At 41.7% G+C, this 16,756-nt stretch overlaps 1 protein-coding gene across 3 annotated transcripts in view; it reads left to right on the plus strand.

The window, feature by feature from the left end:
• Positions 1-16,756, plus strand: part of LOC124034592 (EGF-like repeat and discoidin I-like domain-containing protein 3) — a 255,354-nt gene that overhangs the window by 69,400 nt on the left and 169,198 nt on the right. For all 3 annotated transcript variants that reach the window (XM_046347990.1, XM_046347991.1, XM_046347992.1), the window contains one exon: positions 4,811-4,939. In XM_046347990.1, the coding sequence (XP_046203946.1) occupies positions 4,811-4,939 (129 nt within the window). The remainder of the gene's footprint in view (positions 1-4,810; positions 4,940-16,756) is intronic.

Below are 16,756 nucleotides of genomic sequence, written 5' to 3' on the forward strand. Positions count from 1 at the left end.
CAGCCAAGCACAGTGGTTGGTTCAATCCGCCCCTGATTCACTCTGCCCCCTCTCCATCACTCAACCCATTTTATGTGGGACCACCAGAGATTGTAATCGAGGCTATAACGTTAAGCATTCCTCAGGTTGCTGAGACGTTTTAAACGTGAACAACATTGTTTGTTGGTTGAAAGATGCACTTTACAGCAGACTTTTGTGGCATATGCATGTGGAACGTATATAGTAAGACATCGAGAAATACTGGATGAGAAAAATGAAATACCCAGAATAACCACAGGGAAGAAATCCCAGTAACATAGCCAAGTGTGGCTCTATGCCTCAATGCCTGATCATAATCAAATATGATTAATCAGATTTAAAGGTGCATGGTCTTAGGTAGACTGTATACGGAGTTGACTGAGGAGTTTAGATTGCGGTCTTTAATATACACTGAGTGTACAAAACATTAGGAAAACCTTCCTAATATTGAGTTGCACCCCCTTTTGCCCTCAAAACAGCCTCAATTCGTCAGGGACATGGACTCTACAAGGTGTTGAAACGCGTTCCACAGGGATGCTGGCCCGTGTTGACTCCAAATCTTCCCACAGTTGTGTCACGTTGGCTGGATGTCCACGTGGTGGATCATTCTTACGACACATGGTAAACTGTTGAGCTTGAAAAGCCCAGCAGCGTTGCAGTTCTTGAAACACTCAAACCGGTGCACCTGTCACCTACTACCATAGATAGGTGTCTGGCAAGACTGTAAACTCTCCTTCCAGACTCATATCAAACATATCCAATCGAAAATCAAATCTAGAGTCTGCTTTCTATTCCGCAACAAAGCCTCCTTCACTCACGCCGCCAAACTTACACTAGTAAAACTGACTATCCTACCGATCCTCGACTTCGGCGATGTCATCTACAAAATAGCTTCCAACACTCTACTCAGCAAACTGGATGCATTTTATCACAGTGCCATCCGTTTTGTCACTAAAGCACATTATACCACCCACCACTGCAACCTGTATGCTCTAGTCGGCTGGCCCTCGCTACATATTCGTCGCCACTGGCTCCAAGTCATCTACAAGTCCATGCTAGGTAAAGCTCCGCCTTATCTCGGTTCACTGGTCACGATGGCAACACCCACCCGTAGCACGCGCTCCAGCAGGTGTATCTCACTGATCATCCCTAAAGCCAACACCTCATTTGGCCGCCTTTCGTTCCAGGTCTCTGCTGCCTGTGACTGGAACGAATTGCAAAAATCGCTGAAGTTGGAGACTTTTATCTCCCTCACCAACTTCAAACATCAGCTATCTGAGCAGCTAACCGATCGCTGCAGCTGTACGTAGTCTAGCGGTAAATAGCACACCCATTTTTACCTACCTCATCCCCATACTGTTTTATTTATTTACTTTTCTGCTCTTTTGCACACCAATATCTCTACCTGTACATGACCATCTGATCATTTATCACTCCAGTGTTAATCTGCAAAATTGTAATTATTCGCTTACCTCCTCATGCCTTTTGCACACAATGTATATAGACTCTCTTTTTTTATACTGTGTTATTGACTTGTTTACTGTTTACTCCATGTGTAACTCTGTGTTGTCTGTTCACACTGCTATGCTTTATCTTGGCCAGGTCGCAGTTGCAAATGAGAACTTGTTCTCAACTAGCCTACCTGGTTAAATAAAGGTGAAATAAAAATAAATAAAAATAAAATCCCTGTTCAAAGGTACTTAGAATTTTTGTCTTGCCCATTCACCCTCTGAATTTCATACATACACAATCCAGCTACACTGATTGAAGTGGATTTAACCGGTGAAATCAGTAAGGGATCATAGCTTTCATCTGGATTCACCTGGTCAGTCTATGTCATGGAAAGAGCAGGTGTTCCTAATTTTTTGTATACTCAGTTCATATGGTTTATCCATCGGCCTAATGAAATTTAGCTGGGTAAATATACAATCCCCCAGCATCGGAACAAGCTAATGTTCCTAAAACCTGCCAAATAGGATTTAGGGGCTGGACTGTACCCGACACACCGAAAATGTCAGCCTTTTGTGATTGATCTTAGAGGAAACATAGGACACTTTTCTGTGTTTAACCACTCATCAGGTTTTCACCGTTGATTGATTGGGCTCTCTTTGCAGCCCAAAAGGAAATTGAGGAGCTTGCGCAGGCATCGCGTGGCACACATCTATCAAGGGCTAGTGCGCACAAGACTACAGTGGCTGACATTCGCACAGCAAAGCCCTCAACCTCTATACAACACATACACACCGACAGCAAAGAGAACAACGTCGTAGGACAAAGAACGTTTTAGCAGGGTGAAGTCTCAAAGGACACTGCTAATATAGACCGCCCCTCTTTCTCTCTTTTCCTCTCTCACTTTCTCTCTCTCACTCTCTCTCTCGCTCTTTCTTTCTCTCTCTCTCTCGCTCTTTCTTTCTCTCTCTCTCTCGCTCTCTCATTGTCTCTTTCTCTCTCTCTCTCTCTCTCTCTCTCTCTCTCTCTCTCTCTCTCTCTCTCTCTCTCTCTCTCTCTCTCTCTCTCTCTCTCTCTCTCTCTCTCTCTCTCTCTCTCTCTCTTGTCTCTCATTGTCTCTTTCTCTCTCTCTCTCTTTCTCTCTCTCTCTCTCTCTCTCTCTCTCTCTCTCTCATTGTCTCTTTCTCTCTCTCTCTCTTTCTCTCTCTCTCTCTCTCTCTCTCTCTCTCTCTCTCTCTCTCTCTCTCTCTCTCTCTCTCTCTCTCTCTTTCTCTCTCTCTCTCTCCCTCCCATTCTCTCTCTCACTCACTCTGCTGTGGCTGTGCTTTGTGCAGGGATGCATTCTCCATTAGAGAGGCTTTCAGTGTTCCTTTGTGATGTTATAGATCGTCACGTCAAAACAGCCCTGACGCCTGACACCCTCTCCTCCTCCTTAGAGAGCAAGGCCTTTGTGAAAGCTATTATACTTTTCTCTGTTCAACTAATTATCCACAAGTCTCATTAATACTGATACAGGAGTGAGGCGGAATGGGCTTGACTTTGATAGGGTTACCCTCGTTTGCAATTCATATGCAACGGCGTGACACTGCCAACAACACGTAGCAATAAGCTAGCCTGTGTTCATTCTGAAGGCTGAATCTGCCCTGGATCTCTATGATGTTGTGACATTGCTACTCTTTTCTTGTGACTAAGGTTAAGCAGATGAGAGAGAATAGGCTGTTTGTGTGTTGACTGGACACTAGCAATTGTGCTGAAATTGGTCCTTCACCTATCTATGTGAGAGCGAGGACATGAATCGAACCCTGAGACCTGTCATCACTTCCTTTATAGGTGTTACTGTAGACAAGGGAAATAGAATAAATGACCTATCAAAAGGCAGTGAAATCAACTATTTTTTAAATTTATTTTTTTAACAAAAGACATGTTTCATGTCCTTTGAAGCTTTGAAGCATTGAATATTGTCTCAAGTTGTTTTATTTAACATCCCATGGTTAAATATGTGTTGAGCCAATACATAACTATAAGCCTTCTCAGTCACGATAAATTCATTGTGAATGGGCGATGCTCCTACCCTCCTGGTTATAAAATAGATCTGATTGATGTTTAAGTCTCTGACAAATAAGTAAATCACAGCATTATTAAACAACATAATTTGATAGTCGATCCCCCCCCATCCCTCCAAAGTTATTTGCATTAATATCTTCCCTGTGAGAGATTACAAAAGTTTTGCCATCAAACTTCAACTGGGAAGTTTTGACAGCATCCAGGCAGTTCTACACCTCGTTGTTTAAAACATGAGGGAGCTATTGGCAGGCTCGGAGTTATGAATCCAATAAGCCTTCATCGAGGCCTTGTCATTTACATTTGGCCCACACTGCAGGTAGTAGTCGTCGGTGAGGGGTTTTAGATGGCAGTGTTATGGCACCATGTGGTAGTCACTGTCAGTGCAGTGACATATTGCTGTGTCATAAGTGTTTTCTTGTAATAACTTTGAGTCCAAGCCTTTGCTGTCATTATTACAACCTAAGAAATGACATTGTAGAAAAACTGAATTGGAAAAATAGATAAGGCCTGGGAAAAGATTAGTGTGCTAACCAAGTTATTAATCATCATCAACTGAGACAGACCAGGCACTTTCAAATAAAATATGTTTTGCTCTTATTGAGATTTCAGCTTTGCTTATTTAATGTGTGTTTTGCTGTGTGGGTGTATTTGTTGGCTTCATTGCTGTTAAACAGGCTGAACTCTACGCTATGTTTATCTTAGGAAATGCTGCTTTCCTAGTGTGAGGTATTCCAGGATCATTAGTGCAGCCTCTGTGCCTTGGGCAGCTCAGGATGGTTCGTACGAGGCTAGCTCTGGGCAGCTCAGGATGGTTCGTACGAGGCTAGCTCTGGGCAGCTCAGGATGGTTCGTACGAGGCTAGCTCTGGGCAGCTCAGGATGGTTCGTACGAGGCTAGCTCTGGGCAGCTCAGGATGGTTCGTAAGAGGATAGCTCTGGGCAGCTCATGAGCTCTGGGAAGCTCATAATGGTTCGTACGAGGCTAGCTCTGGGAAGTTCTGCAGAACTCTAGAACTAGAACTCTGTGAATGACAGGCACTTTATCTATCACTCTCCATCCATCTATTTACCCACCAGTCCTTTCCTCTTACTTAGAGTTCAACGCAGGGTATTGGAGATTCTCTGAAGGAGAAGGCTGGACCACAACCTGATGCAATGCATCACTACTGTAATGATGTTTGCGCAAGCATCCATATCTTGTCAATAGTTATAATGGCAAAAGACCCCTTGATAATGTTGACCATGTTTTGTCTCCTTCTGTTTGTTGTTTCTCCACTCAGGACCGTGCCACCCGAACCCATGCCACAACAGAGGAATATGTGAAATCAGTGAAACCTACAGAGGCGACACGTTCATAGGCTATGTCTGCAAGTGTCCAACCGGCTTCAACGGAATCCACTGCCAGCACAGTAAGTTGGATGATCATCATCATTATCCTTGTATTTACCAGTGCTAACATGTCTCGGCAAAATCTCCATGTGAAATAAGATTGAAGTAGAGATTTTAAAGAAAATTTTGCCATTCATATAAAGACTTCCCACTGGTTAAATACTCACCTGTCATGACCATCCAGGAGCTTAGAGAAAACAAATAATGGTCCTTTACAGAAAGTAAAGGTGTGTTTCAAGCAAAGCTGTGTTTAACTTGAAAGAGTGGGTTCAGCAAAATGCCAGAGCAGTAAATCAGGTACAGAAAGTAAACGTGCGGAATTTGCCTTCTTTTGTAGAGTATGCACTTACAAATGTTAGTGTTAGGAAATGTATGTTGCTACACTACATGATGTAAGACCTTGAACTGGAGCTGGTGTTACTGCATCTTATCTCTGTGTGTGTGTGTGTGTGTGTGTGTGTGTGTGTGTGTGTGTGTGTGTGTGTGTGTGTGTGTGTGTGTGTGTGTGTGTGTGTGTGTGTGTGTGTGTGTGTGTGTGTGTGTGTGTGTGTGTGTGTGTGTGTGTGTGTGTGTGTGTGTGTGTGTGTGTGTGTGTGTGTGTGTGCACATATACACATCATTTGTATTCAGGATGTTTCCTGTAAAATAACTAAGACAAACACAATTATGAACATATCCTTGAACAATGCAGTGCATTATTCAATTCCACATGTAAATCTGTGTTTCTTTTTATTTTGCACAAAACTAACACAAAGCCATTGCAACGGTGTGGATAGATCAACATGAGAGCAACATGTAGTCAAAGCTACAAGGTGATCCTTTGAAAAGTTCTACTTCACATTTTGAGAGTATTATATTATCGTTATTACATTATTACAGTATTACTTGCACTGATTTTGTGTGCTTTATCAAAGTAACCTTACCCCTCAGACAGGAAAGAAATTCATATATAAACGGGAAGAAGTAGGGAACACGCTAGCCACTAACTCTGGATTAGTGGCCAAAGTTTAGTCTTTGTTTGGAAGTGCTAAATCCTATATCCTGCTGGATGATATGTAGGCCAGCTCCTGTGGTCCCTATACCCTCTCTCCCTGTCTCTGCTTGGCAGATCGGGGCATTAGGTTTCCTTTCCTATATGCAGGCCATCTTCCTCACATGTGTGTCTGTAAATAATGAAGAGCAGCTTTAATATATTCTGGTGAAGTCTGGGCGGGATGGATATTAGTTTAGAGACAGAAAGAGAAAGAGAAAGAAAGGGTGGGGGAGAAAGGGTGGAGAGAGAGAGAGAGAGAGAGGGAGCAAGAGGGATAGCTAAACCAGATGCATCTGGTATTTCCCCACTTACATGTAGGTTAAACAGACCCAGAAGATAAACAGAGAAGTTCTGGAGGAAAGTGATTTTCTTATCCTCCCTGCTATTGTGAGAAAGAGAGCATTCGAGACAGTCTACAGAGAGTTATGGTTGTCTAAATGAACATGAGGGACAGGGGAGATTGACTGCATTTATGTCACCGCAGTCTTTTAAATGTTTTTTTACTTGCTTTAGATTTGATTAGCTTTCAAGTTAAATTAATTCCAGTTACTTTACTTAATAAATGCGTGGAATTCTTTTGTTATGGTGTTTTTGATCTTTAATACTATAACGGTGATTTGTTCTTATTGATACACTGGAATGCTGCAAAATGCTACCCATCGTTAAACTTAACCAATTCTTGAATATATCCATATTGTAGAGTATCCAGATAAAACACAATGAGATCTTGTAATTTAATGCTATACAGAATGGAATGATAAGGACTGTATCACCCATGTGTATTTGTTCTACTGCCACTTCACTCTTGTCCGCCAATTTTTCTGACCATTTCCGCATGTGATGGCTTATGGAAAGGTTTTGTGTGTGTGTAATACACAAATATATATTATATATATATATATATATGTGCTCCATTTAGTTAGTCTGCCTTTTAATTAATTTCAAGTGAAAGGGCCAAGTTCTTTGACTAAGTGACAGATCTACATTTAATCCTGTCTTTTTCAACATTAGCCTCATGAATTTGTCCCAAGGTTGATTTCAGAATTAGTGATCCTGTTAACATGCACATCATAATTCAGTTATTGTTTCCCATTAAGCCCTGAGGGCGAGAAACCTATTTGAGATGGCCTGAATACGTGTTAATGGCTGCCAACCTAAATACGTGCTAATGGCTGCTAACCTGAATATGTAATAATTGCTGCCAACCTGATTGCGTAATAATGGCTGCGAACCTTAATGCGTACTAATGGCTGCAAACTAAATAGGTACTACTGGCTGTCAAACTGAATGCGTACTAATGGAAGCCAACCTGAATATATACAAATAGCTGCTAACCTGAATATGTAATAATGGCTACCAACCGGAATGCGTAATAATGGCTGCAAACCTTAATGTATACTGCTGACTTCCGACCCTTAATGTGTACTAATGGCTGCAAACCTTAATGTATACTGCTGACTTCCGACCCTTAATGTGTACTAATGGCTGCAAACCTGAATACGTACTGAAAGCTGCCAAACGGAATGCATTCTAATGGCTGCCAAACTGAATACGTTCTATTGGCTGCCATTATAATTTTCACTCATTACAGTCAAATTAATAAAAATCCGTACATGTATCTGAAGACATTTGTTATGTTTGTTCCTTATATAATGACAAACCAGGGCGTTGGTTGAACTACTCTTAATGAACATATACTTCAGCTAGAAAACTCCATGTTTAGCCATGCAAGGCATTCTTCAACCATCCGCCTAACCTGCTGGGTAACGTAGTCTAAATGTTATTAACACAAAACAACACAATAAACAAAATCTAGTGTCTGGGTCATTTCTGTAATTAATTGATAAAGACACAGGAATAATTGTTCCCTCAGAATGACAGCTTTGCTGGCTTTGTTGAGGTGCGGGTGGGCTTTTAATTGCTGACGAGCTTAATGGAAAAGATAAAATTGAGTCGGTCTGATTTTATCGGAGAGGAACAAACCCGAGTTGAATGGCTGCCTGCGTGCCTTCGTTCTAAATGGAGAAATATTGCCAGGGAATCCAGCAGAATCCAGAATGACAAGTAGGTAGAAGCAGAGACGATACTTAGATGTGTTTGCATATTGAACACTGGAATAAATGTAATGTGGTCTGGCTTGACACCATTTCACAGCTTATTTTGTTTTAAAACAAATCACAAGTCAAATAAAGTCAGAGAGCACTTCACCATTTTGTTTACTACTAAACTAACCACAGTGTGGTCACCTCTTGCTCTTATTTTGATTGGACATGTACTACATGATGTGCACATTATCAGTACTGTATATGATGTTACCAGTACTCGGGTTTGAGTGTGCAGCAGAGAAGCGCAAGCCTTTGCCGTTCCATGTACCTGCTCACTCTGTCAGACCCAAATCCAATTTCACACCTTTGAGCATTATCCTAAACACAGACAGTATTTCACACCATGCTCTTCAGAGGTGGTTTATGAAGCACAGACATATATGACATGGCATGAACAGCTCGGGAAATATAAGCTATTTTAAGTCTGTTTTGATGGACAGGTCTACATCCGAGTTAACTTTTTGTTGTGCTGAGCTATTCAGGAGACAAGTTGAGTTGTTGAGATTTTAGAGCACAGACGGGGCATTTCAGACACCTCAGCGACAAATTCGCAAACAGCTTTACAGAATAGGTTTGTACATTCATGGTCGACAGCTGAAGTACATTGTGTTGGCTTTGCCAAGGAAAACTAGTTATCAAGGAAAAATAGGAAAGTGTGTTTTGCACGTCTGGCTTCTAATCCTACACTCTTAGAAAAAAATATGTTATGTAGAACCTTAAAGGGTTCTTCGGCTGTCCCCATAGGTGGACTCTTTGACTAATATTTTTTGGTTGCAGAGGGTTTTACATAGAACCCTTAAAGAGCTCTACCTGGAACCCAAAATGGTTTTCTTATAGGGCTATATGATATGTCTCAAAAATAAATCTAACGTTTTTTGTTTGTTTATGTATTTGATGTGCACACCTTACTGAAGCCCAATAAATATCTGTTTCAATACTGTATCTACCAAGCAAACCTTTAGCTTTCTCCAGGATGCAGTACTGTGCTGTAGTTCTCTCTAATAGAATGTGAACATTTGGTTTGTTAGCACTAGGGATTCTCTGATTCTAACACAGTTGGGCATCTGGTCCTTGAAATGATGGACAGTTTAGGCTTTCATCATTATAAGATGATAAGATGGACAATATTTTGGGGCACAGCGCCAAGACAAGGATGGAGAATCCCAGGATTGTGAAGATTACAGTATGTGACTGAAAGTGTATTGGTTGAAATCCCTTGGGAGCAGATGGATATACACACGCTTATCCAGCCTCTCCTAGGTAAAATGGAGTCAGTGCACATTCTGTCTGCCGTGAAAATACATGGCAAATGTAAAATATGTATTAACTTCATTGAATAGAGCTTAGAGAAATAAAACACCTGTCATGTCAAATCTGATATGTCATGTTATGTGATAGTTGTTGAATCAGGGCTTTGTATTGCACACAATCTGTAAAATCAACCCGTTTTCTGGCATGTATTATAGTAAGTTTGTTTTTCAAGTGTCCCCATATGATCGGTTCTCATGCTGGCGACCTTCCAGGAGTCTCCACAGTCTGGAAAAGGCACAGCAAGTCCCTGGCGGTTTGGCTTATTATCATCACTGTTATTATCGCAGCTCTTATTTTGAGAGAAAGTGCCGCTGCGTTGTCATTACTCAAATGGTGCACTGTCATGTTCCCGTGGCGACAGAGGGCCGACTGTCAGACCACAGTATTCGGGAAATGGCTTATTATTGTAATGAAGTGTCAAACAGGCAGGCGATTGGGAGTGATCACCTCTGCGTCTGTAGGGGTCGAGCCTGTCTTGGACACACATACTGTGTCTTCCATCTATCAAGGTCAGACAATACAGACAAACAAAGGTTCATTTCCTGTTGTTTACATTTTGCAGAAGCATCTTTCTTGCTTTATGTATGTGTTTTTTCTGTCTTTGTTGTAGGGTTAATGTGTCATGATACAACCACTTGTCTTCGGACTCTCAACTAATCCAGTGGACAACACTGGTTGTACTGTACAGTTAACTCCATTGCAGAACTGCTTACAGCGATCAGATGGCAGGCTGTAGTCAACATGAGGCATTTCCATTTCAAAACATCGGACCTATCCTGTCAGGAAGAGATGATAAACTAGGCTTAAATGAAAAAGGACACCATCATTATAACAGTGCTATCGCTTGGATCTCAGGGTGCTCCACTATCCTCACGCTCACTGATGTAGAAGGATACAGCACATCAGCTCAGTATGAGTAAACAGCAAAGCAGTGTACTATGAGCTTAATGATGTCTCCAACACTCTCTTCCTGAAATAGGTTAATGTAGGTAGAGAGGGCACAGAATCCCAGCCAGTGGGAAAGGCTATGCACAGTGTTCCCAAGCTGGCTCCATGGAAAACAAGTTTAAAACATGGCTTCTTCTCCGAATGGGCTGGGGCTGTGCCTTCACTACATCCCTTTATTCCTTGGCCAGATGTCTCAGAGTGCATTTCATCTCCCATTTTTTATCAATAAGCAGTCTTTGCCTTCTTTATTTTCAAACCATGCCAACAGGGCACAATTGATTGAAGCTAAACGTAGGATGTGTGGGTTTTTTCATATTTGATGATGTATTGACAGGTGCTGTCATGGCTTGTTGGCTCTGACGCCATGCTCGGCTCCCTGTTCTGAGGGAATCAGCCTGTGTTCATGGCGTAGTCTAAGGAGCAATTACTGTAAGTCAATACACCTGGGCAACATCAGAGCGGCCTTTCATCTGCACAGGCGACAGAGATGCTAGATCTGCATCTGGGCATACTGTTGGGCTCTCCAATTATGCCTGCATTAGACACATTTATTTTATATGCTGCTGGGGAGATGCAGGGGTACCGCCATTTCTGTATTTTTCTCTTTAGTACACACAGTCACACACAGTCAAACCTTCACCAACACACAGGCAGAAAACATACATGCTTTGCACACGCAACAGACTTATATTCACTTCACGGCATCCCATCTCCATGAAATGCTCTCAGTGACTTTGGCAGAGCTGTTTTCCACTTCTCCATTTGTTGTGCTCTATCTACTGTTCAAGAGTCTAAGAGGCAGAGGTGTATCTGTGTATCCCTGCATGTGTGTGTTAGCGTGAGAGAAGGTACAGCCTGTACAGTACCAGTCAAAAGTTTCGACACACCTACTCATTCAAGGGTTTTTCTTTATTTTTACAATTTTTTACATTATAGAATAATAGTGAAGACATCAAAACTTTGAAATAACACATATGGAATCATGTAGTAAACAAAAAGTGTTAAACAAATAAAAACATATTTTAGATTTTAGATTCTTTTCACACTCATGGCATTCTCTCAACCAGCTTCATGAGGAATCCTTTTCCAACAGTCTTGAATGAGTTCCCACATATGCTGAGCACATGTTGGCTGATTTCCCTTCTCTTTATGGTCCAACTCATCCCAAGCATCTCAATTGGGTTGAGGTCGGGTGATTGTGGAGGCCAGGTCATCTGATGCAGCACTCCATCACTCTCCTTCTTGGTCAAATAGCCCTGACACAGCCTGGAGGTGTGTTTGGGTAATTGTCCTGTTGAACAACTAATTATAGTCCCACTAAGTGCAAACCAGATGGGATGTCATGTCACTGTAGAATGCTGTGGTAGCCATGCTGGTTAAGTTAATAAATAACAGAGTTTCACCAGCAAAGCACTACCACACCATCACACCTCCTCTTCAATGGGTCACGGTGGGAACCGCACATGCGGAGATCATCCATTCACCTACTTTGCATCTCACAAAAACAAAAATCAAAAATTTGTAAAAGTCAGACAAAAGTACATATTTCCACCATTCTAATGTTGAATGCTCGTGTTTCTTGGACCAAGCAAGGATCTTCTTCTTATTGGTCCTTTAGTAGTGGTTTCTTAGCAGCAATTCGACCATGAAGGCCTGATTCACACAGTCTCTTCTTAACAGTTGATGTTGAGATGTGTCTGTTACTTGAACTATGTGAAGCATTAATTTGGGCTGCAATCGGAGGTGCAGTTAACTCTAATGAACTTATTCTCTGCAGCAGAGGTAACTCTGGGTCTTCCTTTCCTGTGGCGGTCCTCAATAGACAGTTTCATCGTAGTGCTTGATGGTTTTTGCGACTGCACTTTCAGAAACTTTCAAAGTCCTTGACATTATCTGGATTGATTGACCTCCATGTCTTAAAGTAATGATAGACTGTCATTTCCCTTTGCTTATTTGAGCTGTTTTTGCCATAATATGGACTTGGTCTTTTACCAAACAGGGCTATCTTCTGTATACCACCCCCATCTTGTCACAATACAACTGATTGTCTCAAACACATTAAGAAGGAAAGAAATCCCACAAATGAACTTTGAAATGTATTTCCGGTGACTACCTCATGAAGAGAGAAGACTGTGCAAAGCTGTAAAAAAGGCAAAGGGATGCTACTTTGAAGAATCTCAAATATAATGTTTTGATATGTTTATAACTTTTTGTGGTTACTACATGATTCCATATGTGTTATTTCATAGTTCTGATGTCTTCACTATTGTTCTACAATGTAGAAAATAGTGAAAATGAAGAAAAACCTTTTAAGGAGTAGGTTTGTCCAAACCTTTGACTTGCACTGTATGTTTGAATGAGTAGGAATGCGAGATAGTGTGGACACATTGGTGTGTGTGTGTGTGTGTGTGTCTTAAAGAACAACAGTCGGCAGTCTTCCCTATTGTATAAGCATAGGGCGGGCATTTCTGAGGCTTGTCTCTCTCTTTCTGTCTCCACAGAGGAGAGGGGGGTGGTCTGATAGAGCTGTCTTTTACTGCAGACCCTGCATCAATATTTTGATCTTTCTTCCCAAAGTTTTAGAAATGGAGCGTGCATATTTATTTACACAAAAGTCTATTTCATTATTTTCCTTCATTAGAGGCCATCCATTTTAGCTCAAATTATTTTACATTCTATAATAAGGGTGGGTGTGTTAATGAAGGCACCTCTGATTGGATATAGTGTAGCTGGGAGCTAAGTTATAGTAGAGTTTGGTTGAATGTGGTCCAATACTCAAATATCCAAATCATGCTCCCCCAGCAATGTCAATTAATTAATCACGATTAGCCTAGGTGGATGAAAATTATATAGCTCAAAAATAACCTGAAAAATAATTTGACAGGATTAAATTGTGTTTTTTTCCATATCTGTGACTGTGTAATCCATTGAATGTGATGGTGAAAAACTGGTGGAAAACTGATTACGTTTGAAAAACAGTGATCAACATAAGGGAATTTTTCATTTTTTCACGCAACTTTTAACCTAAATGCAATGACAAATCTTTTGATATCACTTTGAATTCAGGTTAGTTGACAACTCAACCAAATGTAAACCGGTGTTGCCGGGGTTCAGCTGTGTACCATCAGGACAAATTGGACACATTGCCCAAGGATGAGTTACGTCTGTACTATTTAGCACGCTTACCAACTATCAGAAATCAAAATCAAACTGATCATGCAATATAATATGCTTTTGATGTACCATATTTTGGATCATTTTCAATGATGTTGATTACTTTAAACATCTTCTTCTACAGAACCTGCTGGACCAATTGGAACCAAATTTGGTATATATCATCTATGAATGCACATCTTCCAAGAATCTAGCTGACAAAATATGGCCGCTAGGAGCCAATGAGCTTGCATTAATGTTTTATCCTATCCAACAGCTCCGCAATGTGGCCAAACTCAATCATACTTTAAAGGTTAGCTAAACTCATTATAGCGTCACTGTGTAGTCAATATGAATTTGCATGCAAATGTTGAGTCTTCACAGTGGTCAGAACATGTGAACCAAGTTTTGTTACAAAACAAATAACTGTGACTGATTTATATTTGTGACAGACCTATGTTCATGTTTATTGGTCAGTTGCGGCCATGTTGTTTGACATACTAGCCTGGATTATAGTGTGTTTAGACATTGGTCTGTAGATGCCAATTATCAAGTTTCATGCAGATTGGTAATTCACTGCCAATGGTAGCGTTTTGAGTGTTTTTCACAAAATTCTAAATGGCGTAAAATCCATCACAGCGGATTTGATGTATTCTTCAGACAGATTTGTTCCGTGTAAGGAAAGGGACCTATGTACCAAATTTCATGACTCTAAGTCACATGGGGTGACTTAAAAGTGTGCATATTCAATCGCTTGTTATAGCTCCACCATGTGGCCAATTGGAACTGCATCGCATGGGAGGATGTGGCCTTTGGCCCTTTACCATCATGCCAAGTTACAACGTTCTTGGCCTTACCATCTCACGGGCATGTGAATGTTATTTTACTTGGGGGGAAAATCCAGTATAATAATAATAATGAACGCCAAACAAATACAATATAACTAGAGGTTGAACTTATGTTTGTGCCCAAGCGTCTGTGTGTGATTGAAAAAGGTTGAAAAGGTCCAGACAGATCAGTGTTGTGCATCAAATGTACATTTATCCATTTCTCAGGCCCAAGAGGAGTTGGCCTTATCTTAGGTATCTGGGATAACAAGCTGGGGAAACAAGCTGGAATCAAGGTGCTTAGGTAGGTCTGTGAGGCCTGCCTCAGACCCTGAAATATTTTTCAGTCTCTCTCTACACCCTTAGCCCTTCAGATCAGGACTGACCTTTCCATCTCTGGGTAAGGCTGTTGACTGAGCGACACAATCTGCCTCCGCATGCAGCACTCAAGAGAGACTAAGCTTAGCTGTCAGTCAAATCATTGCCTGTCTGAGCTGAGGGAGAGTGGGAAAAATAGAGATAAAGAGGGGGAACTGAGGTAGGGAGAAGGAGAGAGAGAGTGAATAGTAGAGGCAGAGAGAGAGAGAGAGATAGAGAGAGAGAGAGAGAGAGAGAGAGAGAGAGAGAGAGAGAGAGAGAGAGAGAGAGAGAGAGAGAGAGAGAGTTAAAAGTAGAGGCAGAGAGAGCAAAGTAGAGACAGCTGGTAGTGAAGGAAGCCAAAAAAAGGGAAGAAGAGAAACAACAGAGATGCACAGATATATGTTTTGGTTAAGAAAGAGAGTAGCTGGTGATATAACTAGATGCCTGCAACAAAACAAAATATAAAACAGATGAGAGAATCGGGCCAAAACTGATCCTGAACACATTCGTTCCAGTTGGGGGCTTTTATATTTGTCTCCTCTGCTTCCCTCTCTGTCTCTGTGCACTTATTCACCTGGTTTATCTTTCCTGTGGAGGAGTCGCCGGGATCGAGTGGTTATTGAGCCTAATTGTGCGGACACACCCTCTGTCACTTGGGCTGTGCTGTCACCCCGGCCTCTGCAGCAGGCAGCCAGGGGTGGCCCCACTGGCACACAGCCAAGCAGCATAAATAGAGACGCATTCCCAAATCCCAGGTGGCAGTAGCACTTACAACAGGGTCTATCTGTGGGTGTTCAGCTGGACTCAACAGTCTAAACACTACAAGTAAATGTTCAGGAAGTACAGCCATAGCCCTATTCATTCTGTATGGTCAGAAGAGTGTACTTCATCAACAATAAGGAATTACTGTATATAGGTGGGTGAAGCAAAAAATGTCAAGAGTGAGAACAAGGAAGAGAAGAGAGAATACTCTGACTATCGAAAAGTGCTGGGAATAATTTGACTGCAAGCCAAATGGATGGACCTCGACCAGAGTAGAACATTTCACATTCGCAGGCCAGTTTTGCCTGTTGAATATGCATCTACTGTTACGATTTTCTTCCGTTGAAGGAGAGTCGGACCAAAATGCAGTGTGGTTAGTTCGATACATCTTTAATAGACAAAAAAACACAAACAATACAAAACAACAAACGGAACGTGAAAACTCTTACAGCCTATCTGGTGACAACTAACACAGAGACAGGAACAATCACCCACGAAATACTCAAAGAATATGGCAGCCTAAATATGGTTCCCAATCAGAGACAACGATAATTACCTGACTCTGATTGAGAACCGCCTCATCCAGCCATACACTATGCTAGACACCCCACAAAACCCCACGACAAAAACGCACCACAAAAACCCATGTCGCACCCTGACCTGACCAAAAAAATGAAGACAAACATACTATACTTCGACCAGGGCGTGACATCTACATAGAGCTTCTCAATATTATTTATTTATTTATTTAACCAGGTAAGTTGACTGAGAACACATTCTCATTTGCAGCAACAACCTGGGGAATAGTTACAGGGGAGAGGAGGGGGGTGAATGAGCCTATTGTAAACTGGGGATTAATAGGTAACCGTGATGGTTTGAGGGCCAGATTGGGAATTTAGCCAGGACACCGGGGTTAACACCCCTACTCTTACGATAAGTGCCATGGGATCTTTAATGACCTCAGAGAGTCAGGACACCCGTTTAACGTCACATCCGAAAGACGGCACCCTACACAGGGCAGTGTCCCCAATCACTGCCCTGGGGCATTGGGATATTTTTTTAGACCAGAGGAAAGAGTGCCTGCTACTGGCCCTCCAACACCACTTCCAGCAGCATCTTGTCTCCCATTCAGGAACTGACCAGGACCAACCCTGCTTAGCTTCAGAAGCAAGCCAGCATTGGTATGCAGGGTGGTATGCTGCTGGCAATATCAGGACAGCGATCACTCATCTTAAATTAGACGAATATTTCTTCAACAACAACAACAAGCAGGACTCACAAGATATTTTCCAAACACCCCACAGGGCAGACATCCCAATTATTCGTAAAAGGAAGCGA

Source organism: Oncorhynchus gorbuscha, linkage group LG04, assembly GCF_021184085.1.
Source record: "Oncorhynchus gorbuscha isolate QuinsamMale2020 ecotype Even-year linkage group LG04, OgorEven_v1.0, whole genome shotgun sequence".
Lineage (NCBI taxonomy): Eukaryota > Metazoa > Chordata > Actinopteri > Salmoniformes > Salmonidae > Oncorhynchus > Oncorhynchus gorbuscha.